The sequence below is a fragment of the Halichoerus grypus genome, chromosome 2 (assembly GCF_964656455.1).
Source record: "Halichoerus grypus chromosome 2, mHalGry1.hap1.1, whole genome shotgun sequence".
NCBI classification, from domain to species: Eukaryota; Metazoa; Chordata; class Mammalia; order Carnivora; family Phocidae; genus Halichoerus; species Halichoerus grypus.
Window position 1 is genome coordinate 195807750 of NC_135713.1, and position 27920 is coordinate 195835669.

Here is a 27920-nt window from a genome sequence, read left to right on the forward strand (position 1 = left end):
GAGAACACAAGCAGGGGGAGCGGCAGACAGAGGGAGAAGCAGACTCCCTGACAAGCAAGGAGCCCGACTTGGGACTCGATCCCGGGACCCCAGGATCATGACCTGAGCCAAAGGCAATATATATGGTTTTGTTTTTTTTTAAGATTTATCTTAGAGCGAGCGGCAGAGCGCAAGCGGGAGGGGTGGAGGGAGAGGGAGAATCTCAAGCAGAATCTATCAGATAATCTTTTGAGGATTATATAGATGGCAACCATTTATCGTCACAAGGTGTCCCTATAAACTACATCCCAAGAAGGACTACAGTCAAGCAGGCCTTACACAAAATTTTTCCTACACAAAATTATACAGTAATTTGGGGTTATATTACTAAGATTAAACACCAAATTATAGTATCCTAAGTCTGAGAATGAGCATAAAATAGTGGAGCAACTGGGATCTGAATTGTATTACAAGTATCTAGTACACAAAAACCACAACTCTATCTGGGGTGCCTGAGTGGCTCAGTCAGTTAAGTGTCTGACCCCTGATTTCTTTTTTTTTTAAAGATTTTATTTATTTGACAGAGAGAGACACAGTGAAAGAGGGAACACAAGTAGGGGGAGTGGGAGAGGGAGAAGCAGGCTTCCCACCGAGCAGGGAGCCCGATGCGGGACTCGATCCCAGGAGCCCGGGATCATGACCTGAGCCGAAGGCAGATGCTCAATGACTGAGCCACCCAGGCGCCCCGTGACCCTTGATTTCAACTCAGGTCATCATCTCAGGGTCGTGAGATTGAGCCCTACATCAGGCTTCACGCCCAGCATGTTGTCTGCTTGGGATTCTCTCCTTTTCCCTCCACCCCTCCCCCTAGTCGTGCTCTCTCTCTAAAATAATAAATAAATAAATTAATTAATTGATAAAGTCTTAAAAAAAAAAACACTCATAACTCTAATTTATTGGCTGTGTTAATCTAGGTAATAGTACGTGACCTAAAAGCAATAGGGTAACCTTATCAGACATTTATCTAAAACCATTTTAGGTGCACCTAGATGGCTCAGTCAATAGAGCATGCAACTCTTCATCTCAGGGTTGTTGAGTTCAAGCCCCATGTTGTGTGTGGAGCCTACTTAAATAAAACCACTTTAATAATAGTACACTGCTTTCTTAAGTGATTAAAAAGGTTCTGGGAGGAGGTAATTTAAAATGACGACTCTTCGAAAAAGTTGTCCAGAATTTTTAATATCTTTTTACTTAAGATATTTGTCTGTAGCAAACAGAAGAATTCCAAATATTCTGCTAATTTGTGTATGCTTCTAAATGTCCCAAAATTATAATGATGATGATTTATAGAAATGGAATGGTATAATCTAAAGTCACGCTTTAGGCTGCTAAGTACAAAGCTGTGGGAACTGCACGAGACACTTAACATTTAGGAATAAATTATCGGTAAGCCTTTTCAGGTCTATAGTTTTCTGAGTCTGAAATTTTTAAGAATTGAAACATATTAACTATGTAAAAATATATTTTTATGAAAATATTAAATGAAAAAAATAGACCACACAGTGTATGCTCAATGTGATAACTATTTAAATCTGTGAAACAACTCCATCCATTTATCTGGCCATCCATATATAGATGAAAGCAGACAGCAGAGATGAGAATGGTCGCTATATAGCACAGTGTTCAGTTTTTAAGTGAAATTTATGCCAAAACATTACAATTTCCAATCACAACCACCACCGTAAAAGCTGATTCAGGCAAAAATTACCAACAGATCTAAAACCACTGTTAGGGAAGAATATTCCAGAATAAGATATTCACACAGTCTCAAAGATATACACAGGACACTTACGGGGTTACAAAGGGAAAAGGTAGAGGCAATCTGGTAAGCTCACCTTAAGTTAGCCAATTTAACATCACCAATGATGGGACAAGTCACATCAGTGCCTTGTGATGCTGTGTCTTCTCTGTGGCATTCCCTGTCAAAAACATTTAATCTGAACCTAATCATGTGAAAATAAGACCAGTCCAAATTGAGGGACATTGAGCAAAATAATTGGCCTAGATTGCTCAAGAATGCTATATCTAGGGAGGTTAAGGAAACATGAAAACTAAATACAACACAAGATCCTTGAAAGGATTTTAGGAGGAAAAAGTCCAGCTCTGGGAGACATTACTGAGGCAACTGTGGAAATCCGAAGGACTGTAATCATTCCAAATAGTACTGTATTAATATTAATTACCTAAATTTGATAATTACATTGTGGTCATGTAAAATAACGCTCTTATTTTAGAGGATTAAACTGATGTATTTATGGGATTAAACTGAATTATGGGATTAATCTGGATGTTTGCAACTAACTCTCCAATGATTCATTAAAGAAAGAAAAAATATATGGAGAGTGGTGAAAGGAACATGGTAGAATGTTACCAATAGGTAAATTCAGGTCAAGAATAAATAAGTGTTCATTGTTTTTTCTTAAAACTATTTTGGGACTAAAAATTTTTAAAAGAGCTGGGGCAAAAAGTCCACCTTTGTTTTAAAGTTCTATACATAAAAAAAAAAAAAAAATAAAGTTCTATACATGATCCAGGGGCACCTGGCTGGCTCAGTCAGAAGAGCATGTAACTCTTTTTTCTTTTTAAGATTTTACTTATTTGTCAGAGAGAGAGAAAGGGGGAGCGAGCACAAGCAGGGGGAGCGGCAGGCAGAGGGAGAAGCAGGGTCCCCGCTGAGCAAGGAGTCCAATGAGGGACTCAATCCCAGGACCCCAGGACCATGACCTGAGCCAAAGGCAGATGCTCAACCGACTAAGCCATCCAGGCATCCCGAGCATGTAACGCTTGATCTTGGGGTCGTAAGTTCGAGCCCCATTTTGGGTGTAGAGATTCCATAAATAAACAAACAAACATAAAAAAAAAGTTCTATACATGATCCAGAATGGAGTCCACTATAGTTACAATCACCAAATATTTACAAAGGAACCAAAAGAAGCAAAAGGCAAATAAATGTCTAATTTCAAGTATTAATAACTCCTTAGTCCACATTTCCCTCAAAATACATTTTTTTTCCTAAGATTCCATTTATTTATTCAGAGAGAGAGAGAAAGCACAAGCAGAGGGAGGGGCAGAGGGAGAGGGAGAACTTCAAATCAGACTCCACTCTGAGCAGGGAGCCCAACGTGGAACTCAATCCATGACCCCAAGACCATGACCTGAGCAGAAATCAAGCATCGGATGCTCAACCAACTGAGCCACCCAGGTACCCCTCCCTCAAAATACATTAAGTTCACAGCAGGAAATCATCTCCTAGATGGAGAATTTAAGTTTAAAAAAATTTTAAAGATTTTTTATTTTTTTATTTTTTTATTAGAGAGAGAGACAGAGAGCATGAGAGGGGGGTAGGTCAGAGGGAGAAGCAGACTCCCCACCGAGCAGGGAGCCCGATGTGGGACTCGATCCTGGGACTCCAGGATCATGACCTGAGCCAAAGGCAGTCGCTTAACCAACTGAGCCACCCAGGTGCCCCTAAAAAAAGTTTTAATAGATGTAGTATGTAATCAGAAACAAATGTGAGATATAATTTGGTGTTATAAAAAAGAAGTATAGGGGCTCCTGGGTGGCAGAGTTGGTTAAGCGTCTGCCTTCGGCTCAGGTCATGATCCTGGGGTCCTGGGATGGAGCCCCGCATCGGGCTCCCTGCTCAGAAAGGAGTCTGCTTCTCCCTCTGCCCCTTCCCCTCATGTTCACTCTCTCTCAAATAAATAAAATCTTAAAAAAAAAAAAAAAAGTAGAGAGGAAAAAGGTACACAGTCTATATGTAGTGAACACAGATGGATTTACTTTACAGAAAGATTACTGCAAACCCTCAGAATTATTACTCTACAGCTGGATAGATAAGATCCATTATTCAGTAACTTGATTCAATAACCATTTACTGAACACAAATTATGTGCCAGCGGTCCTATGTTTAGTGTGCAGAAAGGGTAAGACACAAGCCTTGGCTTGAAGGACTCAGCCTGTAAGAGTCTACTGTCAATTGTACCTCAATTAAAAACGTTTTCTATATGCCCTTATAAAATCCTCATTTCTAAATTTAGTGACTCAGACTGTAGGCAACCTAATTTTGTACTTATATTGGGCATCAGCAATGTTTCCATGATATTTACAACCAAATTATTAAACTTCATAATAAAGACTGTGAAAGAACCAGTATTATTTATTTATAAGGACATATATAGAAACTCTACTATGAAAACCTGCATTTTTTATTTCTGCTGAGAAGTACTGCATCACTTTAAATTGAGCAAGAAGTCCTATTATATAAAGTGAGCATGACACTTAATATATGGGGTTACCCTTGTGATTCTTTTCTCTCAGGATTAAAGAGAGATTAAGCAGACCGAGGAAAAGAAGCTGTCTGTTAATTGCCATAGTTGTAACTAAAGTTTACAGAGAGTGCCTGAGCTAAAATGAAGCCTTTCTCTAATGCAAATTACGTTAAGCAATTGGGATTCTATAACTCTGGGCTCTACAATCACATTTGAACTTATATTTCTGCACTAGAATTTACAGGAATTTTTGTCTTTAACATATTTTAACGCTTCAAGTTAAAACAGGTTTTCAAAATTATTTACTCAACAGAGACTTGCACAGCTCAGAAGTGTTTCAGTTATTTATAGGGATCTTAATTCATCACCTGAAAGAATGATTTCATTTTTAACAAAGATGTATTTGAGTTTATTTTCAAGAAACAAAACACCCATTTCATCTACATAAAATCCCTCATTTGTCCTAAATCCAAAGAGTTAAAATGGGAAATTCTATGGTCAATCAACCTATAAAACTATTTTCGGAAAAGACTTTTTTACTATTTAGTAATACAAAAACCTAAGTTACCAACTAATCATGAAGATAGTCTCAGAGATACTAAATAGAAAGAAGTATTGTTCGACTCCTGAGCATGTGAAGAAGGTACGTGGAAGTAGGTAAAGGACAGAAGAAGGTGGCAGAAGAGAAGCAATATGCCTGCACAGAGACCGTCCCCCACCCTGCTTACAGAAGTCACCTCCTTTGTCACTCGGGAGCACAGACATGCTCAGACAGCTTCTGACTCTGATAAAACTACATTCTTCTTAGAATCACTGTTTCAATGGTGATTTTTTTTTTAACTAAATGAAGAACTAATCAAAACACACAGTAAGAAATTAGATTTTTATCAATACACAAATATGTTTACTTAAAATCAGCTCAGTTACATATTTAAAAAAAGTTTCAGAACCTCTCCCCACCACTGTCCATAAACTAAAATAGGTTCACGTGAAACCTACAGTCCAACTTAGGCGCATCAGTAAGTGATGGTCCAGGTACTAGCTGACACATTTCTCTTGTCACTGAGAGACAGTGACAAACAAAACACATGTCTTGCCTGGATGAGTAGAAGAATTCACATAAAAGAGCTTCATAAAATGTCTATGAAGGAGAACTGGTAATTATCAGAAGAGTTCCAGCACTTCAATTGAATATAATTCTCTATTGTTCTTTTCTTGACTTAGTTTCTGCAGCTCACGAAAACTTACTTCAATCTTGTTGAGCTCGGAACAAATGCATATCTAAAGAAAAAAGTTTCAGAATAACTTTTACCATAACTTCTACAAGAACAAATCCTCCATGACTACCTATAACTATTCCAAGATAAAAATTTAAGAATAAATCATAATTTAAGTGATACCTGGGTACCAACGAAACTCAGTATATATCAAATAATCACAAACCTGGGATTTCACAAACTTGTAAAGACTCAACAGTAGCCTTTTTGCTTCTGGTATCATTACCACAACAGTAAAGTTCGCATCCAGAAGTAGACATATCCAATCCATAATCTGAAGACAAACAGGAAAAGGAAAGTTAAGATTTTATTTATTTATTTTTTAAAGATTTTATTTATTTATTTGACAGAGAGAGACACAGCGAGAGAGGGAACACAAGCAGGGGGAGGGGGAGAGAGAGAAGCAGGCTTCCCGCTGAGTAGGGAGCCCGATGCGGGGCTCGATCCCAGGACCCTGGGATCACGACCTGAGCCAAAGGCAGACGCATAACGACTGAGCCACCCAGGCGCCCAAGTTAAGATTTTAAATTTAATTTTAGGTTAATTCATTTTACAAAGTCCAGAATTACATCCATTATAAAAATTAGTCTTGTTTAGGGGCGCCTGGGTGGCTCAGTTGGTTGAGCGACTGCCTTCGGCTCAGGTCATGGTCCTGGAGTCCTGGGATCAAGTCCCACATTGGGCTCCCTACTCAGCAGGGAGTCTGCTTCTCCCTCTGACCCTCCCTCCTCTCTCTCATGCTCTCTGTCTCTCATTCTCTCTCTCTCAAATAAATAAAATCTTAAAAAAAAAAAAAATTAGTCTTGTTTACAAAAATCTAAACATTTTAAGTTTAGAAATGGAGTAATTTCTAACCAATATAAAAAACTTTTTTGATTTACACTTGCTATTTTACAAGCACAACTGAATCTTTTTCATAGCATTAATCAGTAAAAAGAAAGCCAGAGTGATATTTAATCCAAGAAAGAATGAGTACTTTTTATTAAATTTTTTTTTTTTAAATTGGGGCTCTTGGCTGACTCAGTTGGTGGAGCATGAGAATCTTGATCTCAGGGTTGTGGGTTCAAGCCCCATATTGGGGGTAGAGATTACTTAAAAATAAATAAATAAATAAATAAATAATTGGCAGTTAACAAAAAAAACAACCCACTCATCTCCTATTCTGAAATATACACAATGCCCCCAAAATAGGGTGTTGTGTATTAAAAATGAACTACCATGAACTAAAATACACTACTATACATTTATTAAAGTATTCTACACAGTTCTACATCTTCAGATGGTGTAGTTAACATGCAAATTATCACTTCTCATGAAAAAGCATTAAGGAAACTGATTTATCCATCTGGGTGGAGAGGGGAAGCCTGATCCCTATGAAACTCCTTACACCAAAATATAGTTTATATGTATCAAGGAATTAAACACAGAAAAGGACACCATGAATGTACCAGGGAAAGAAAGGGTAGTTATTTTTATTTTTATATTCTCAGAGTAGGAACAGCCTTAAGCATGACATAACCATAATGAAGCCAAAAAGGAAAAGCTTAATAATTTAAAGAATTAAAATTTAAAGGGGCGCCTGGGTGGCTCAGTCAGTTAAGCGTCTGTCTTCAGTTCAGGTCACAATCTCAGAGTCTTGGGATTGAGGCCCATGTCGGGCTCCCTGCTCAGCAGGGAGTCTGTTTCTCCCTGTCCCTCTGTCCTCCCCCACCCCCCATGCTCTCTCTCTAAATAAAAAGATCTTTTAAGGGCACCTGGGTGGCTCAGACGGTTAAGCGTCTGCCTTCAGCTCAGGTCATGATCCCAGGGTCCTGGGATGGAGTCCCGCATCGGGCTCTCTGCTTGGCGGAGTCCCTCTGCCTCTCTCTCTCTCTGTCTCTTATGAATAAATAAATAAAATCTTTAAAAAAAAATTTAAAAAAATATATCTTTTAAAAAAGTAATTAAGGGGCACCTGGGTGGCTCAGTCGTTAAGCGTCTGCCTTTGGCTCAGGTCGTGATCCCAGGGTCCTGGGACTGAACCCCACATCGGGCTCCCTGCTTGGCAGGAAGCCTGCTTCTCCCTCTCCCACTCCCTCTGCTTGTGTTCCTGCTCTCGCTCTCTCTGTCAAATAAATAAATAAAATCTTACAAAAAAAAAAAGAATTAAAATTTAAAAATGAAATTAAAAATTAAAAACTTACCTTTGGCAAAAATTACACTGAAAAAAGTAAAAAGTGATAGGAAAAAAGTACTTATAGTACACTCCACAAAAAAGGCTAACTTCTTTGGGGCGCCTGGGTGGCTCAGTCGTTAAGTGTCTGCCTTCGGCTCAGGTCATGATCCCAGGGTCCTGGGATCGAGCCCCGCATCAGCTCCCTGCTCCGCGGGAGGCCTGCTTCTCCCTCTCCCACTCCCCCTGCTTGTGTTCCCTCTTGCACTGTGTCTCTGTCAAATAAATAAAATCTTAAAAAAAAAGAAAAAAGGCTAACTTCCTAATACAAAGAGAATTCTTTATTAGCCAAAATTAAAAAGACAGAAAATGCTATTGAAAAATGGACAAAGAACCTAACATGGCAATTCAAGAACGGGGCTATAAATAGGCTAGAAAAGATGGTCACAACCCTTCAGAAAGGTACTGGCATTTTCCAAACTAAAAATGTGGGACACTGGCTGGCTCAGTCAGAAGAGCAGACTCTTGATCTCCGGGTTGTGTGTTCAAAAGCCCCATGTTAGGTGTAGAGATTACTTAGTAAGAAGAAAAAAAAGGGGGGGGGGGAGGTTGATCATTAAAAAAAAAATTTTTTTTTAACTAAAAATGTATGTATTCTTTATCCAGTAATGTCACTTGTGGGAATTTACTCCACAGGTGTTTTCTCATAATTACACAAGAATATCTGTATAAAGATGCTCACTGAAGGTTTGTTTAAAATAGTAAAAAAACTGTAAAAAACTTAAATGCCAATCAACAGGGGACTGATAATTTAAAAACTATCCACAAAATGAAACAGTATGCATGGTTAAAAAGAATAAGGCAGGGGGTGCCTGGCTGCCTCAGCTGGAAGAGTGTGCAAGTCTTGATCTCAGTCGTGAGTTCAAGCCCCACACTGGGTGTAAAGATTACTTAAAAAAAGAAAAAAAAAAAAAGAATAATGCAGATGTATGTTAACTGCTCTAGAAAATGTCCAAAACACAGTACAGAATGAAAAAAGTGAGGTTCAAATAGCATGCATACTATGATCTAATTTGTGTTAGAAAGACAACAGGAAGATAAATTAGGGTATAGAAAGAAAATTTCCACAGAGGGGAGGGCGATGGAGGGATGAGGTAACTGGGTGTGTGTTGGGGAGGGTATGTGTTGCAATGAGCACTGGGTATTATATAAGACTGATGAATCACAGACCTGTATCCCTGAAACAAGTAATACATTATATATTAATTGAATTTAAATAAAAAACTAAATTTAATTAAAAAAAAAGAAAATATCCAGACAAAAACAAACTTTTTCTTTTTTTTTTTTTTAAGATTTTATTTATGTATTTGACAGAGAAAGACACAGTGAGAGAGAGAACACAGCAGGGGAAGTGGGAGAGGGAGAAGGAGGCCTCCTGCCGAGCAGGGTGCCCGATGCAGGGCTCGATCTCAGGACCCTGGGATCATGACCTGAGCCGAAGGCAGATGCTTAATGACTGAGCCACCGAGGCGCCCCAAGAAACTTTTTCTTTTAAAGGTTTTATTTATAAACAAATAAATAAATAAATAAAGGTTTTATTTTTTTTTTTAAAGATTTTATTTATTTATTCAACAGAGAGAAAGAGACAGCAAGAGAGGGAACACAAGCAGGGGGAGTGGGAGAGGGAGAAGAAGGCTTCCCGCGGAGCAGGGAGCCCGACGCGGGGCTCGATCCCAGGACCCTGGGATCATGACCTGAGCCGAAGGCAGACGTTTAACGACTGAGCCACCCAGGTGCCCCAAGGTTTTATTTTTAAGTAATCCCTGTACCCAACATGGGGCTCGAACTCACAACCCCAAGATTGGACAGTAGCATGTTCCACAGAATAAGCCACCCAGGCGCCCCAAAAGAAACTTTTTTTTTTAAAGATTTTATTTATCTGACGGAAAGAACGAGCTAGAGAGAGATAAAGCGCATGAGTGGGGGGGAAGGCGAGAGGGAGAGGGAGAAGCAGACTCCCCACTGAGCAGGGATCCTGCCATTGGTCTCGATCCCAGGACCCTGTGTTTATGACCTGAGCCAAAGGCAGACACTTATCCAACTAAGCCACTCACGCCCCCTAAAAGAAACTCTAACGTTAGTTATCCCTAAGAGGCACTATAGGAGTGGAGATGCAACCTTTGGTATTGTTGGAATTTTTGACTACGAAAGTTAACTACTTAACAAAATTTTAAGTAGTTAAATTAAGGGTTTCAAACACTTAATTAGGGTAACATATTCTTAGACCACAATAAACTTTTTAAAAAAAATTTTTAAGTAATCTCTACACCCAACGTGGGGCTTGAACTGACAACCCCAAGATCAAAAATCACATGCTCTCCTGACTGAGCCAGCCAGCCAGCCAGGTCCTCCTAACCACAATAAACTTTTTAATGTTTTAAACTGCTTAAATAAACACTGTATTTAAAGAGTACCAAGAGATTCTTTGAAAACATTTTTATTAATCTTTATTCTCTTATTCTTAAGAGATTAGGACACTTATTATCACCCTCTCCCAAAGAAGCTAAGAAAATTCTTGAAAAGGGTCACAATAAAGAAACAAGAATTTTTTTTTAAAGATTTATTTAGAGAGAGAACGTGTGAGACACGCATGCATGAGTTGGGGGAGGAGGCGAGGAAGAGAAAGAGAATCTCAAGCAGACTCTGCGCTGAGTGCAGAGCCTGATGGGGGGGCTTGATCTCACAACCCTGAGATCATGACCTGAGCTGAAATGCTTAACCAACTGAGCCACCCAGGTGCCCCAAAGAATCAGGAATTTAAGATGTATTTAAGTTCTATAGTATAGAATTATGGCTCTAAAAATCTATCTACCAAATTGAGAGATGCTCCCCACCTCTCACTCCAATGGTTTGTATATATGGTGAGGGAGAAGGTTCATATGAACCAGAAGACAAAGGGAAATCAGTAACTGAATTCCAAGTTCTGACATTATATATAACATTTTTTTTTTTTTTACAGTTTTCCCAGTACCAGGTCAAATTAAAAAGATTATCTCACACCTATGTTTATCGCAGCATTATTTACAATAGTCAAATTATAAAAGCACCCCAAGTGTCCATCGACAGATAAATGGATAAAGAAGAGGTGGTACATATATACAGAATTACTCGGTCATTAAAAAGAATGAAATCTTACCATTTGCAATAACATGGATGGATCTAGAGGGTATAATGCTAAGCGAAATAAGTCAGAGAAAGACAAATACCGTATGATTGCACTCATATATGGAATTTACAAAACAAATGAACAAAGAAAAAAGAGACAAACCAAAAAAACAGACTCTTAAAGAGAACAAACCATTGATTACCAGAGGACAGGTATGTGGGGGGATGGGGTAAATAGGTGAAGGGGAGTAAGAGTTCACTAATCATGATGAGCACTGGGTGTTGTATGGAAGTGTTGAATCACTATATTGTATACTTGAAACTAATATAATACTGTGTATGTTATCTATACTTGAATTAAAATAAAAAGTAAAAAAATAAGTTAAAAAATTATTACCTTACCTGGTTCAGGGTTGGAGGGTGTAGCCCAGGAAGAGTCATAGTAGCATTTTCACTACACTTCAGATAAAGGAAATACAAATACTGGAGAAATAGCTGGGTAGGAAGAAAAAGGACAATTTATCACCTTGATAGAAAAATGTTCTCTCTATATAAAGCTAACAAAGAGACTGAAGAATTTTAAGAAGCTATTGAATTTAATTATACATCAAACAAATATGCTAGACATCTGGGGACACAAAAATGAATAAAATGCAGGCTTTGCCATCAATGAGGAGTTCATCTGGTTTGGGAGCGGTGGCCGGGGAGCTTATTCTGTTTGTAAATAATAAGTAGAAGAGAAAAAATCCGTCTCTCAGCAATTTTGTTCCTACTTAAAAACAAAAAACACCCAAAACATGTATCTATACATGTATGTATGAATGTATTTTAAAAGTAATCTCTACACCCAACATGGGGATCGAACTCACAACCACGAGATCAAGCATCACATGCTCTACCAACTGAGCCAGCTGGGCACTTGTTTTTAGCTTAGATGGATTACCTGGCCTTTAGCTTAGATGGATTACCTGGCCTTCAGGCTTGGCACTAGGAACATGCTAAGATCTGCCAACCAAAAGTCACTCGTCTCCTAGGCACAATTTTTCAGCGTGGGGGCTGGGAAAACTCTTATTCACATGAAAGAACCTGAGAACCTTTCAAATGCCCTAAAGCTGGTTAGAGTTAAGCAGTAAAATTTAAACCAGAAATAAGGGGCACCTGGGTGGCTCAGTCAGTTAAGTGTCTGCCTTCGGCTCAGGTCATGATCCTGGTGTCAGAGGATTGAGCCCCGCATCAAGCTCCCCGCACAACAGAGAGTCTGCTTCTCCCTTTGATCCTCCCCCATCTGGTGCTCTCTCTCTCAAATAAATAAATAAAATCTTAAAAAAAAAAAAAAAAAGAAATAAAATTCTATAGATGTCTAAGAACACTTACAGTGACATGTTGTGCCGGGATGTCTTTCAAGTGAGGCAGAAGAAACATTTCGCTATAAGCTGAATGAAGAATTGCATTTCTACTTAGGACTAAAGGAAAACCTTGTTTCAATAAATAAAGGCTTTTCTGCTGAAATTATGAGTAACTCCCTTCCCCAATGATATCTCTTCTAAATTTATAGGAAGTTTTACTTTTCTCAAAGAGCTCTATCACTGACCTTTCTCATAAATACTAGAGGTCACTTGGAATATTTCACCCCTATAACTGGTATTTATCCAGAATACTAATTTTTAGAATCGATCAAAGTTTCTGCCTTCACAAAGCTTCTTAAATCAGGCTTAAGTAAGTTGTTTGCATATACTCCATTTTCCAGCAGAAACTGAAAAAGACGGAAAAACAGAAAAGCAAGCATCTGAAATGATCTATTTACTCCCTAGGTACTGCGTGGCACTTGACTGTAGGTAAAGAGACAAGGCCAGGGAAACTATTTCAAAGGATACAGCAGAGCCGCTCTCTTTGGTACCACAGGGCACGAAGTGGTCTCCTCGGCTGCGTCCCGAGGCTTTTCATGTAGCTCCCGGTCACAGTTATCACAGTTTTCCTCTTCAGGATTGAAGCCATTGTGAAGAATTTCCGTTTGCTCTTCCATTTTCTCCTCTTGCACAGAATCACTATAGTCAGAAACTGAATCCATGTTGATTTCTGCTTCTTGAAGACTGTCGTCACTAATGCTACCATGTTAATTGAAAGTGAGAAATGAATCCTTATCACTGCGTGATCTCACTGGAAAAATGTTCATTTTGTAAGCAAAGTTTCAGAAATCAAGTAACGTAAAAGATTAAAAATGCAGTCACGAAAAAGGACCATCAACTTCTAACTCACCTCAAGAAGATTTTTAAGCACGCACAGGTGACCGACTCAGGAACGTCCGGGAACTGCCGCAGACAGAGCTGTAACATCTGCACGTCTGCCTTCTCGAGGGCAGCCTCCAGCAAGCCAGGGCACAAGCTGAGACAAAACACCGGGACTCAGGTTTGTATCTTAAGAAAAATCTCAATCGCAAATAATGTATAAGCTTTTTCAGAGTATGAAAATTAGTAAAAAAAAACAAGGTCCAAGAAGTTGTGCATATCAAGTTTGGTATACAGAACACTTACCTGTAAGAAAGCACATGTGTTTGGATAAGTTGCATCAAAGAGTTCCGGGGATAAAATGATGGCTCTGCTTTATGTCTTCCCAGAAGTTCTAATACTATGTCCCCAATAACAGTATGAAAGTCAGGTGTCTGCTTAATAGCCAAAAATTTACATAGTTCTACTTCAATGTGTTTTTCTGAATCTTTCTGAAAGGGCAGAAGTAACAGAGTTCAGTCTGGTACATTAATGTCACTCTGAACTTAAAAGTTCCTAGCTCAACGTTTTCTTATCATTAACAGTATTCATGCACTGCCATGAAATTGGAGCTGATGCTACAATTCACTACACAAAGACAAACTACAAAACACAACACAAAACAAAACACAATGCCAGGGTTTAGAAATCAAATTCTCTAAGAGGCTAAGTTACAAATATATTCATTGCAAAGGGGAAAGAGAGAGTGATGAGGCCACCACCATTACAGTGACCTCACAAAATACTTAGTAAGAGCCAAATAAGCCAAAGTACTGGAGAGCTCTGACAACCTTAATACACTATACAATTGTTAGCTACAGATATAAAAAATGATCATAAAAATTAGAATGAAAAGTAGATGGGATTTCTTTTAACCACCTGAGTTGATTTTTCATATTTCTAATATTGTACTTACCTTTATAGTTGACAAAAGTTGTTTGGATGCTGGAGGCTGTACACTCACTTCAATTTTTCTTCTCCTTAACTGGAATTAAGTAAATTGGTTAGGATCTCAAAGTGTCCTAAAGAAACTTATGCTCTAATCAAAAACTTCTTAAAATACTTTAATTTTGTTATAGTGAAAAGTGGGTTTATCTCAACTAACTTAAATACCTTTAAGACTTTTAACGTTTTTGTTTCTTAAGCAGAAAATTTCTATACTCAGGAAGGCATCATTACTAATTGCAAACTGTGCATTTTCACGCCTATGTCTTACACAAACACATGCCCATAAAAATTAACTACTAGACAACACATGTCATTTCTGGATAAAAGATGTCAGGTTACTGGGTTCAAGATTCAAATTGCTGTTACTAAGATCAAAACTACAGGGGCGCCTGGGTGGCTCACTCCGTGGAGCGTCTGCCTTCAGCTCAGGTCATGATCTCAGGGTCCTGGGATTGAGTCCTGCATCAGGCTCCCTGCTCAGCGGGGAGTCTGCTTCTCCCTCTCCCACTACCCCTCCCCCTAGTCGCGTGCATACGTGTGCTCTCTCTCTCTCAAATAAATCTTCTTTTTTAAAAAAAAGATCAAAGCTATAAGCGTTGTAGAGATGCAAATCATTAAGATAATTCCACCTTTTTCTTTTCTTTTTTTTTTTTTTTCATATCTGCATTAACATTTCTATTTCAACTACCAAACTTACAATTCTCTTCGACTGCTCTGAGTTCTGGGATCCAAGTCCATATCCCTGAGATGTTTCCCAGTTTACAAAATGAGGCACAGTCTGAAGGCCTAAGAAAACACAAAGTATACAATTTCTGAAATTTTTTGACCTACTAGATTTAGCCAACCAAAGAACAACAAAAAACAACCACTTGTGCACAATTTAAGAGAGGCTTTAACGATCACTGAATTCCCCTGAGAACCCCAGATCAGTACGTCACAATACAGTCTAAGGCTATGCGCCCAGCAACACTAAGCCAACAGATGAGACCACTGGTAAACCCAGGAGGGTAAAAGTATTCATGATTTTGTCTGGGGGACTCTCCCATTGCCCCTGAAGTCAGAACACTGGTGTTCCAAACAGTGTAGCTCTTCAGCCTGCAGCAATACCTGCAATGGAGACTGTTCCCAGGCTAGATACCTGGGTCAAGGAAACTTTAAAGAACACTGTCAAATTTCAACATCAAAAATGGGCTCTGTAAACTGATGGTTTTAGAAATCTACATCAAACTGAAAGTTAATAAAATGGTTTATATTAATAAAAAACAGAAGGTCCTGGGGCGCTGGCTGGCTCAGTCAGTACAGCACGCAGCTCTTGATCTCAGGGGCATGAATTCAAGCCCCACAATGGGTAGAGAGGTTACTTAAAAAACAAACAAAAAATAAGAACTACAAACAGAAGTTCCTACCTGGATCTTGACTATGCTTGAGTTTTCCAAGAGCACCTGCTAATGAAGATACTTCACACTTATATGGAACCACAGTAAGAAATTTTCCATGTAGCATAAATAAATTTTCCCCATAATACCAGAGCTACAAAAAAATGTTATAAAAAATGTAAGCAATTTTTTTTTTTTGCTTCTAAGATCTGAGCTGCATTTATAACAATAACTTACGGTATGAGCAATCTTAATATAACAAAAATGACAAAACAAAGTTAAGCAACTTTCCAGAATAATCTCATATGTACAACTTATTACCTGGGTAGGTTTACACAGCTCTTATTTTTGCCCACATCTGAATAAAGCATAATTTAAAGGACACTCTTTACTCATAAAAATCTGATCAATATATGCATTTAAAATAATTAACTAATTAATTTATTTTTAATTTTTTTTTAAAAGATTTTATTGGGGCGCCTGAGTGGCTCAGTCGTTAAGCGTCTGCCTTCGGCTCAGGTAGTGGTCCCAGGGTCCTGCTTCCTGCTCGGCGGGAGGCCTGCTTAGGCCTGCTTCTCCCTCTCCCACTCCCCCTGCTTGTGTTCCCTCGCTCATTGTGTTTCTGTCAAATAAATAAAATCTTTTATTTATTTAGTTATTTTACAGATTTTATTTATTTACTTGACAGAGGGAGACACAGCGAGCGAGGGAACACAAGCAGGGGGAGTGGGAGAAGGAGAAATAGACTCCGGGCTGAGCAGGGAACCCGATGCAGGGCTCGATCCCAGGGCCCTGGGATCACGACCCGAGCCGAAGGCAGACGCTTAACGACTGAGCCACCCAGGCGCCCCTAATTAAATTATTTAAAAGTAACATTGCCACTGTTATACATCTATTAATGTAATAATTACTAAGGGGACCGTAACAGGGCACTCTGTTAATGACGTACTAGATGAAAAAAGCAGAATTTAATGTTGTTTCTATCTTATCATTCCAATTTTTAAAATAGTAAAATATAAGACAGATATATGAACAAAAAGCTTAAAGGAACATGGAAATCAAACAAGTTTGTTAGAGTGGTAGAACTGTGAATGGTTAATTTTGTTATTATTTGTTTAAATATAAATTAAAATTATATTGTATGCTATGAAATCCAGTCTCCTTATGCTCTAATCAGAATTATTTGTAACATCATATTATCTTGATTACATTTTATTTATATATGAATATGCATTCACTAAACAATCAATCCTTTCTGAGCACCTCTGACAGACACTGAAGATAAAATGGGTAACAAAATACACAAGGACCCCTGCATCAGAAAGTTTGGTCTGGTTGGCTAAAATTTTAACTCTTCAATAATTCTTACGTAAGGGGCGCCTGAGTGGCTCAGTTAAGCGACCAGCTCTTGATTTCGGCTCAGGTCATGATCTCAGGGTCTTGGGATGGAGCCCCGTGGTGGGCTCTGCGCTCCTCAGGGAGCCTACTTGAGATTCTCTCGCTCCTCTTCCCTCTGCCCCTCCCCCTGCTTGTGCCTGCTCTCCCCCTCTGTCTTTCTCAAATAAATAAATCTTTAAAAAATTGTAATTCTTACGTAACTCCACGATAATGTTTACCATATAACCTAAAAGACTAATTTATTAGGAAAAGTAACAGCCCTAGTGTATGGTTCAAAATACAGAAGTAGGGGCTCCTGCCTGGCTTAGTCAGTAGAGCAAGTGACTCTTGATCTCGAGATTGTGAGTTCAAGCCCCACACTGGATGTAGAGAATACTTAAAAAATAAAAAATAAAAATATTTATAAACAAATACAAAAGTAAAAACATCAGACCAAAGAACAGCTATGTTTTATTTACTCATTGTTCTCCCTTGATCTAAAATTGCCTATAACTGAAAATTGACAAACTTAACAGAAATTGAAACAATAACCTTGCAGGTAAAAAATAATTCTCAATTTATTTTAATCAAAAACTGCCAAATTATTTAAATCTGAAGTCTCTTCCTTTATACTACATTTATCACGCACAAAAGTAACTAAATTTGAAAATCCCCCGAAACAAAAACTTACTTGACCGCTGGTCCCCTGTGGTAGCTCTTTGGAAGTCTGTAGTGTTTGAAATTTTGTGTTCCATATGGAGAGGCATTCTATAAAATAAGACATACAAATTCAGATGTCGTGCCACATATAAATATGTGACGCTGAGGGTGGTGGGGAAGGAAGTGGGGAGACTAGGGAGAGTCATAGTTAAACACATAAGTCTTGCTTTATGAGGTATAAAATGAGTAATAACGACAGTGATTGCCACAGAAACTCAAGGAAATGAGATCTTACGACAAGAAGTGGACATGTGTGGGGGAAGAGGGCATATGGCATATCTATGTACCTTCCCCTCAATTTTGCTGTGAACCTTAAACTGCCCTAAAAACATAAAGTGTTAATAATAACAATCATAATAAATTAGTAATAAATGTTGATATGGAAAGGGCTCTAGGACCTCTCAGGTAAGTGAATAAATAAGGTGCACAAGTGTTAATGGTATGCTACCATTCATGTAAAAAGAAGAGGAAAGAAAAATTAGTATTTGCTTGTACACATGTGAAAACACTCTAGAAAGAGACATAGGAAGCTCTAACAGTAGTTACCAGGCTTTGAGGGTTAGAGCAGGAACCAGAAAGAGGGATGATGGTGGGAGGGAGAGAAGCACAGCATGGTAAAGTGACGAAGCACCAGGACTGAAGATCAGTAAGGTCTATGGCCTAAGTAAAGAGTCCTTCTACTTAGTTATCCAATACCTGTCTGCTAATTTGTAAAACAGGAGTGTTATTAGTAACCATTTTCTCTCCTAGTATTGTTGGAAGATTAAATGATACAAACAACAAGGTAATATACATAAAAGGCTTGGCACAGTACAGCTATGCTGTAACTAGTAGCTCCTATCTTAATAGTAAGAGGGAGAAACATAAGAACAAAGTACACAGATGAGGACAGGCAGATTAAGTGTACAGCAGGGAGCCTGGGCTGAATAAATCAAAGGATTCTTGCTCCGAAATTGAGAAAAGAGACTGGAAAAAGTGGATGGGGGTCTAGACTGGGGAGAGCCTGAATACTAGACAAAAGATTCTGAATTTCATAGCATTGCCTGAAAGACCCCACTCTCGCGCTGGCCCGAACAAATGTGTTCTTTGTGACAGACAACGTGTGTGTGTGCGTGCGCGCGCGCGTGTGTGTGTGCGTGCGCACGCATGTGCGCACGCGCGGAGGGGTATTTGGGGGGCAAGGTGAAGTGAAAATGAGAACAATGCTCTGAAGTCAGAGATGAAAAAGCATACTAGCAGTCCCTGAATTTCAAGTTGTCCAAGTCCAGTGGATTTCCTTTCTGCTGAAATGTCACCAGACTATGAATTCGAATCCCTACAAGGCTTACCAATGATCAAATGCCTATGGGCTGGCACAGACACTGGCAGTTTTTATTCCTTTAAGACATTAGTCATGAGCAACATAGTGATACAAGGAAATGTGTTCAAAAGATGGGACACCTGGCTGGCTCAGTCAGTAGAGCATGTGACTCCTGATCTCAGGGTTGTGAGTTTGAGTGCTGGGTGTAGAGATAAGTAAAAATAAATAAATAAATAAAATAGAATAAAATAAATTTAAAAAATATTAACGAATGTAAGATGAAATCACAGACCTATTCAAGGAGAGTTAGGAAGCTACAAAAATAATTTGAGTATGACACTAGAGAAAATGAATAAGTGATAATAAATAAAAAAGAAAAAGAAGACTAAAGGGTACACTTTGAAGGAAAAATCCAAAGGACTTCTTAATTGATCAGATTTCAGTCACCCTTGGAAGCTGGTAGCGGTGGTCCTAGGACCGCTAGGTGATCTTGATCCAGGACGGTGAGTGCAACACCATTTCGAGCATTACCAGACACCACAGTCTTGAGCAACAGTGACCTAACCACCCTCTGATTTTTTTCTGGGTCACTTGGATGTATTGGTATCAAGGTTTCATATATACATCCATCAGAGCCTGTTGGAAACAAGTATTTGTTATTCATTATCAGTTGAAGGACAGTTCTCTATCTGTTACAGTTAAAGGTACTAGGTTGTTTATAAGTTGTACCAATTTGATTCAGGATACACCCAGAAAAATAAACAAATTTAACAATCACATCGCTCTACGCTTTCCCTTAAATTGTACTACAAACCTCAAGTTGAGGGAGGAATATTATTAATAAAACTCTCGGTAAGATATGTCACAACAGCTAAATACTTATAATAACTTAAAATATGAGAGGGACCTGCAGGAAGACAATCTAGTCACTAAAAGGATATACCTCACATTCAAAATTAATTAGCCTTCTGGTCTATACATGACATTTCTCGTTAATGTATCACCCTGAAAACCGTATGAAATTACTGTTTTTTGGCATGTCAATTGAATTTTGGCATGTTATTGTGGTTCTAGCTATGTTACAGGAAGATTTTATGACCCTTTGGTTCAGACTCCCTTATTTCAGTGTTCATTCAGTAAGCTAAAAACTTAACTTGTAAGCTTTCATTTAACAGTAAGTATATCTGGGGCACCTGGCTGGTTCAGTCGGTAGAGTATGCAACTCTTAATCTCAGGGTTGTGAGTTCAAGCCCCATGCTGGGCATGAAGCCTACTTAAAAAACCAAACTAAACCAAATCAAGCCAAACCACTAAGTATATCGTACAGATTAAACTATAAGAAAACCAGTCCCTTGGGGCGCCTGGGTGACTCAGTTGGTTAAGCGGCTTCCTTCGGCTCAGGTTGTGATCCCAGGGTCCTGGGATCGAGCCCCGCATCGGGCTCCCTGCTCGGCAGAGAGCCTGCTTCTCCCTCTACCTCTGTCTGCCGCTCTGCCTACTTGTGCTCTCTCTCTATCTCTGTTAAATAAATAAATAAATCTTAAAAAAAAAAAAGAAAAGAAAAGAAAACCAGTCCCTCTTAAGCAAAGGCATTAAGTGGATTCCAAAGACCTTCTAGATAAGATAAATGATGGGAACTTTTTCTTAATAGCCATTGCAAACATTTGCACATTAAAAAACTTCACAGATTTTTTAACTGGGGTGGGAGGAAAGGATAACTGGGTGATGGGCATTAAGGAGGGCACCTGATGTAATGAGCACTGGGTGTTATATGCAACTGATGAATCACTAAATTCTACCTCTGAAACTAATTAAAAAAAAGACAATAAAAAGATTTTCAAATTGTGATAATATGGGAATAATGTCCTTGTTTTTTCCTCCCTTAATTCTCTCAAGACAACTCCAAGAGGAGCCATAAAGGGCAGGATGAAGAGGACACCACAAGGCATTCTTCTTTTTCCTAGTCACCTAAGATCAGGGTTATACTTTAGACCATTAGATAGAGATAATCTACAAGGCATCAACAAATCTATAAAATGCTGGCTGGCATAGGCCATTAATGCTTTGTTAGATTCCTTTAACTCACCTGCCTCCACCACTGTTCAAAGAAGGGTACCCTAAATGTTAAGGCTAGAAAAGAGAATTAGAGGAGTCACTCAATACCAACCTTAGTTTTATTATTATTTATTTATTTTTAAAGATTTTATTTGAGAGAGAGCATGCGTGTGCGAGCACAACTAGGCAGAGTGGCAGGCAGAGGGAGAGGGAGAAACAGGTTCCCCACTGAGCAGAGAGCCCAACGCGGGGTTCGATTCCAGGACCCCAGGATCATGACCTGAGCCGAAGGCAGATGCTTAACGAAGTGAGCCACCCAGGGGCCCCTTATTTTATGCTTCACTAATTACAGTATCAAAGAACCTGGCCTTATGATGATAAAGATAAAAGATTATTTTTCCCTTTTTTATTGGTATTATGTTATTATTTATTGCTTATGATACATCTTTTTTTTTTTTTTAACAGATTTTATTTATTTGAGAGAGAGAGAGAGCAAGCACAAGTGGGGGGAGAGGCAGAAGGAGAGAGAAAGGGAGAAGCAGACTCTCCGCTGAGCAGGGAGCCTGATGTGGGGCTCAATCCAGGACCCCAGGATCATGACCTGAGCTGAAGGCAGATGCTTAACGGACTGAGCCACCCAGGCACCCCTTATTTCTGGTTTAAATTTTACTGCTTAACTCTAACCAGATAAATCTTAAGACATAAAAGCTACCTACAGAGAACCACTGACTTAATCATGACCCGATATGGCAAAGTGCAAAAAATGAAGGCACAAATGCTTGTAAGAAAGCATGTGAAGGAAAGTGCTACAATAGAAAACTGCAAAAAACCTAAGACTCTAACTCAGAAAACCCACCATCCTTTATTTACAATCGTTGAAAGTTTAAAGAAAAATACTTACTTAATGACATCAAAGAGATGAATTTCCGATCCACAGATGCACTGAAACTCTGTATAACAGATTTTTCTTCTTGTCCAAGTAAGAGCGTGTATTTGCTTAAGGTACGTGAGTTAAACATTTGTATGTAAGCAAAGTAATTTCCGTGCTGCACATAAAAAGGTTATTTTATTTAAAAATATTCCCATTTCAACCAACTATATTTAAACGTTAAAGTCACTTGTCACTCTCTTCTAATTACTTTAATGAGTGCTTAAAAACCTCTTGTCCAATTAAAGTAAAAATGTTATAAAAAAAATTATTTCTTCATAACTAGCAGATTTTTTAGTATTTAAAAAAGATACACAATAAAAAAAAATCTTCCGAGAGAAATACTAAAGCCCAATTTTAGTTTAAAAATAATATATGTGAATTTGAAATGTCACAAAATAGGCCAGGAATGAAAGCTATCACTTACTTTTTCAGTAATAAAGATTAAAACAGGATGCCTAAATACCATGAAAATCTTTGTCCACCTAAAAAAATAGGAAGAAAAATTATAAAATGCCAAATCACCAGCTGAGAGAAACCTATCAATCTAAATTTCAGAGAATATTTTCTATTAAATATTTTTTAGAGTGAAAGAGATGTCATGGAACTTAATTCAGGGCTTCAAAATACACATCACACAGAATTAGTAGGCATTTCTCTGTCAAATGAATTTGTGGACTAAATGCAAGTTGCTGAACTTCCCAGAGCTTTGAAGACCACGTGAATTGTAATCCAAAGGGGTGGGTGGTGTGACAGTATGCAGTGTTATTCAACTTATTTGATCCCTCCCCTCCCCTTTTTCAGTCACTTTTGGGAAAACATTAGGATCTCACCCGCCTTCTTTAAGTGACAGAGGGATATGAGGTACAGGGAGGGTAAAGGGCTTGTAACCAAGGCTACATAGCCAGATTCTGGCAAAGTGGCCATCAGAACTCAGGTCATCTACCTGTATCCCTTTTTCCTAAAGATTTCCTCCAAACACAGTTGCTCACACATTAGAGGCATTCAACAGGGCAGTCCAAGATACACCTGGTCGTTGTCCACATTATTCACTAAGTACAAGCCTTCCCTCTGACTTTTAGAAATTGAGCTTGCATCAAGTGGGCCAGGAGAGGCAGCAAGTTAACTAAACAGGAAACATGATAAAATAATGGGGATTGGAGAAATGTGAAATCATGAAAATTTGAGTCATTTTCCCAGTTTTATTCCAGAATCTGGGAAAAGCAGGGTGCTCAAAACACTATCATGATGTCACTAACAACAAACTGTACTTGTCCTCAGGGGTAAGGGTTCTGACCTTGGCAGTCAGGGCAATATAACAGAAACAGAGGTTTTGGTCTCATGGCATTACCCACTTCATCTTCAAATAACTTACTATCCAGTCTTCTGTCATCAAAACAGGACTCATATGACCCTACAGTTTCCCCAATCACCTATTATTCTAGAGGTTTTTGGAGGATGCTAATTTGGTCAATGGCATATAAATGGTTTTTAATTAAGCTTTTATTAGGTTTATAACCAGAATACTTTTGAACAAGGGAAAGAATGTTATAAAAAACATGCACAGTACATTTTTATTACGGAAAAAATTCACTTACAAGTATTGGAACTTACTTAATCACTTCTTCATCAGAGATAACAGTTTCAATTTTCTGCTGGGGCTCCGCAAGCAAGGCCTCTAAACCACGAACAGCACCTTCCTTGAAGAGTACTAAGGGTTCTGTCCCTTGTATCGAATGTATCCTATATATCTCAGCTGGCAACTAGAAGAACATAAGAATACAATGTTTTTAAAACATTCTAAAACAGCTGCTACCTAAGAGAATAAGGACATTTATAGAAAGCTTATTTTTTAAGAACTGATTTGTTTTCATTTTGATTCAGCTTTATATGGTTCCAAAGTCAAATGTACAACATAAAATATACACAGAAGCCTTTTCCTCCTATTCTGCCTACCCTATCCCCTGCTCTCCCCTTAAGTCATCACTTTTTAAAGATTTCATTTATTTATTTTTAGAAGATTGTATTTATTTATTTAGAGAGAGCATGGGTGAGCAGGGGGAGGGGCAGAGGGAGAGAGAATCTCAAGCAGGCTCCGTACTGAGTGCAGAGCCCAATGTGGGGCTTGTTCCCATGATCCTGAGATCATGACATGAGCCTAAATCAAGAGTCAGACACTTAACTGACTGAGCCACCCTTAAAGTCATCATTTTTATGCATTTTTGGTTCATCCTTCCATTGGGAGTGCTGGAGGTTAGGTACAAGCTGAATCTCCAAACCCTGAAGGTGGGGAGCAGTAGAGACGAAGGCAGTACTGCAGTTTCAAGCAGTCCCGGTGCTGGATGAGGACTGGTGCCAGAATTAAACTACAGCCTGTAAGCCCAAGAAAAGAAGTTAACCCCACTGTAAAATTAAGGATCGTGTCACTGCAAGGTAAACAAAAAGACAAGGGCCAGCAGACAGCACAGTTAGCTAGACAGAAGTTTCAAGGGTCCAAGGGATAACTGCCATTATATCTCCATCAGTTCTATTATGCGCCACTTCTAAAATTTGCCAATTATATTTAGTTAGACATTCAGAACTGGAAGGGACTTTCAAGGTTACCCTAGTTTGAGACCCTCATTTTATAAGTAAGAAAAGTTAATTAACACACTTTAGGTCAGGGGTGCCTGGGTGGCTCAGTCTGTTAAGCTTATGACTCTTGATTTTGGCTAGGGTCATGATCTCAGGGTTACGAGATCGAGTCCCTCGCCTGGCTCTGTGCTCTGAGGGGAGTCTGCTTGAGATTCTCTCTCTCCCTCTCCCGTGCACACCCCCCCCCACCACTTGTGCGTGCTCTCGCTCTCAAATAAATAAATCGTTAAAAACACACACACACTTTAGGTCATCAGTAGAAAAGGCACAGTTACTCAAGGTTCTTTCTTACTGCATTCTGTGCACTCTAAAAATATATAATGTATAAAATTGGCAGGGTCTGTTCTACCTATTTTAAGAAAGGGCACAGTGAAGTTCTCACATGGGACACACCATAAACATCTAAACTCATGGAAAAAACTGCAAACATATCATTCAGGAATTATTTAAATCCTTAATCTCATGTAATAATAAAGTTTCTATTTTCTAATATATTAACTCATGAACTAAGATGTGTTCCAAGATATGAATGAAAAGCTGATATAACTTTTATGGTCACTTTCACAGATGTATTTAAGATAAGCAAAATACTACATTACAAATTATTCCATCTCACCAATAAGCTAACAGACACATTAGAAAATCCAAAGACTAATGTGTGAGCCTCGGTGGCTCAGTCGGTTAAGCGTCTGCCTTCGGCTCAGGTCATGATCCTGGGGTCCTCGGACTGAGCCCCGCATCAGACTCCCTGCTCAGCCAGGAGCCTGCTTCTCCCTCTCCGCGCTTGTGCTCTCTCTCTTAAATAAATAAAAATCTTTAAAAAAAAGAGAGAAAAATCCAAAGACTTACTGTAGCTTTAAATACTTTATCCAGGTTTACATCTTCATTACTCCATATTCTCAAAACCTTAAATCAACACACACAAGTTAAAAAAGCATGCCAATTTCTACTTATATCTAACACAAATAGTTAATAAATCAACATTTGATTTCTGTTATATATGTTATTATATAAAAAGTTTTAAAACTCACCTTATTATCATGTACAACAATATACTCTCCAGTTTGAAAGTTGCACACAGCTGGACATGTTATAATTTGACCTTGTTTCACTGACCAGCTTCCCAAGGGTTTCTGATCAGAAACCTAGTAAAATCAAGATAACATAAAATATTCAAAAAGTCAATTTCAGACATTACAAGCAATTAAATTTACAATCAAGACAAAGAAAGAATTAAAATAATAACATTTAGGGGCGGCTGGGTGGCTCAGTCGTTAGGTATCTGCCTTCTGCTCAGGTCATGATCCGGGGTTCTGGGATCGAGCCCCGAATTGGGCTCCCTGCTTGGCGGGAGCCTGCTTCTCCCTCTCCCTCTGCCTCTCTCGCTGTCTCTCTCTCTCTCTGTCAAATAAATTAAATCTTTAAAAAAAAATAACATTTAATAAATTTCCTAAATTAAAAAAGTAAGTAGTCACAAAAAGACAAACACTATACGATTCCACTTAAGACAGAAAGTAGAATGGTGGTTGTCAGGGGCTGGGGAAATGGGCAGTTATTGCTTAATGGTACAGGGTTTCAGTTTTGCAAGATGAAAAGAGTTTGGGAGATGGATGGTGGTGATGGCTGCACAACGTAAACATACTTAATACCCTGTATGGTACACTTAAAAAACAGTTAACATAGTAAACTGTATGTTGTATGTATTTTACTACAATTAGAAATATAAAAAACTTGGGGTGCCTGGGTGGCTCAACTGATTAAGTGTCTGCCTTTGGCTGGGGTCATGATCTGGGGGTCCTGGGATGAGCCCCCCATCAGGCTCCCTGCTCAGCAGGAGTCTGCTTCTCCCTCCCTCCCTCTCAAATAAATAAATCTTTAAAAAATATGTAAAAAACTTTTAAAAATTAATTAAAATGAAAATATAACTGGACGCCTGGGTGGCTCAGTTGGTTAAGTGACTGCCTTCAGTTCAAGTCATGGTCCTGGGGTCCTGGGATGGAGTCCCACAACAGGCTCCCCCTGCTCTGCCGGGAGCCTGCTTCTCCCTGTCCCTCTGCCTGCCACTCCCCCTGCCGGTACTCTCTCTGTCAAATAAATAAAATCTAAAAAAAGAAAAAACAAAATATAACTAAGTTACTAAAAAAAAAGTAAATTAGCAACACTTTTCAGTAAATAGTACACTTAAAAGAATGGGATTCCACTGTGCCTTGGAACGGGGGCATGGGAAATTGAGTAGGTATAGCTGGGATCATGCCAATTCCAGTCACTGTATTTTTATGCAGGAATTGCAAAACTTTTAAGTCCACTTAACAGTGGAGGTAAAGGCCAACAGTGTCATCAGAAAGACTCAAGACCAGCAAACACTACAGGGAATGTTGGCAACCTGTTCCAAAACTTCAAAGTAGATAGCTAGCTTCTTAAAGACACGGGAAACTATGTTCAGCAGTCCAGATAAAAATAATTACTTTCTATGAGACCACTAAAAGCAAAACTGTTTAGGAGTGGTGAGTCAACAGTTTGGATAAAAAGGGGGCGGGACCTATAGAGCCTGCCCAAGACTCAACTCCAGGATTTACAGCGTGGATAGTTCGTTGGCAATAGACACTCGGAATCAAGATTCCCATCAAGCTACTAAGAAATCAAATAAACAAAACAATCTGCAAACCTTTTTTCCCCAAAGAGGGGGGAAAAAGTGCATGGGCACAAAGTTAAACCACTGTTCCCACGCTGCCGGTCATTCTCTCCCGCCCAATCGCTGTTCAACCCTTCTGCGGACAGCTGGGGTAACAGAAACCCCGGGAGGGGATCTTAAGGCCATCTCCGGGAGATGCGAAGCGAAAGCACAGGTTTTCCTTTCCTTTCTGAGTCTAGCCCACGTGCACTCAGACGCTCTGCCGCCGGCAAGTCGGAAATATGCCTCTCTCTCCAGAAAAACCACCGACTCCTATTCTAGACCTCATTCAGCGTCCGGGAGAGGCCAATAAGCCGCTCGACGATCTTTCTGAAGCTGTGAGAAACCTGCAGCTCTGGCTCCGTGCTCAGAAAGGGGCGAGACCTCAGCGGGGGGCTCTCCGATCATATCACCCTCACCTTATAGAGGATGACGGTCCTGCCGCCATCCGTCACTAGAAACTGGTCTGTTTTGTCGCTCTGCTCCACGCCTAGGAGTCCGTTAGGCCCGGCACCCACTGGTACCGCAGACAACGTGAATCCCTCTTCCAAGGCTGCCATTTTGGGCAAACCCAGGGACTGCAGCGCATCCCTCCCGGCAGGCTTTGCGCTTTCTCTCGCGAGAGCTAGAAACCCAACTGGACAGACACTCGTCAAATAAGAAACCTGTTTGCCGAGCCGGCGACCTCTGGCGGGCGCGGCTGGCGTGCCTGGCTGTGGGCGCCGCCGGGTGGGCGGAGCCGG

The 27920-nt window shown here is 39.3% G+C and overlaps 1 protein-coding gene across 2 annotated transcripts; it reads right to left on the reverse strand.

The window, feature by feature from the left end:
* Positions 1 to 5179: 5179 nt before the first annotated feature.
* Positions 5180 to 27798, reverse strand: NOL11 (nucleolar protein 11). 2 transcript variants are annotated; one of them, XM_036116162.2, is made up of 18 exons: positions 27597 to 27798; positions 25538 to 25651; positions 25356 to 25412; positions 23487 to 23635; positions 22300 to 22357; positions 21846 to 21990; positions 19337 to 19525; positions 17561 to 17637; positions 15523 to 15646; positions 14814 to 14902; positions 14085 to 14153; positions 13436 to 13620; positions 13161 to 13286; positions 12779 to 13009; positions 12279 to 12357; positions 11307 to 11399; positions 5754 to 5861; positions 5180 to 5591 (listed from the first exon to the last, which is right to left on the reverse strand). In XM_036116162.2, exons 1-18 carry the CDS (start codon positions 27735 to 27737, stop codon positions 5475 to 5477), a joined length of 2151 nt encoding a protein of 716 aa, XP_035972055.1. In that variant the 5' UTR covers positions 27738 to 27798; the 3' UTR covers positions 5180 to 5474. The 2 variants fall into 2 exon arrangements, with proteins under 2 accessions (XP_035972055.1, XP_077922079.1); XM_078065953.1 differs by lacking the exons at positions 23487 to 23635; positions 25356 to 25412; positions 25538 to 25651; positions 27597 to 27798 and adding an exon at positions 22819 to 22998.
* Positions 27799 to 27920: the final 122 nt, after the last annotated feature.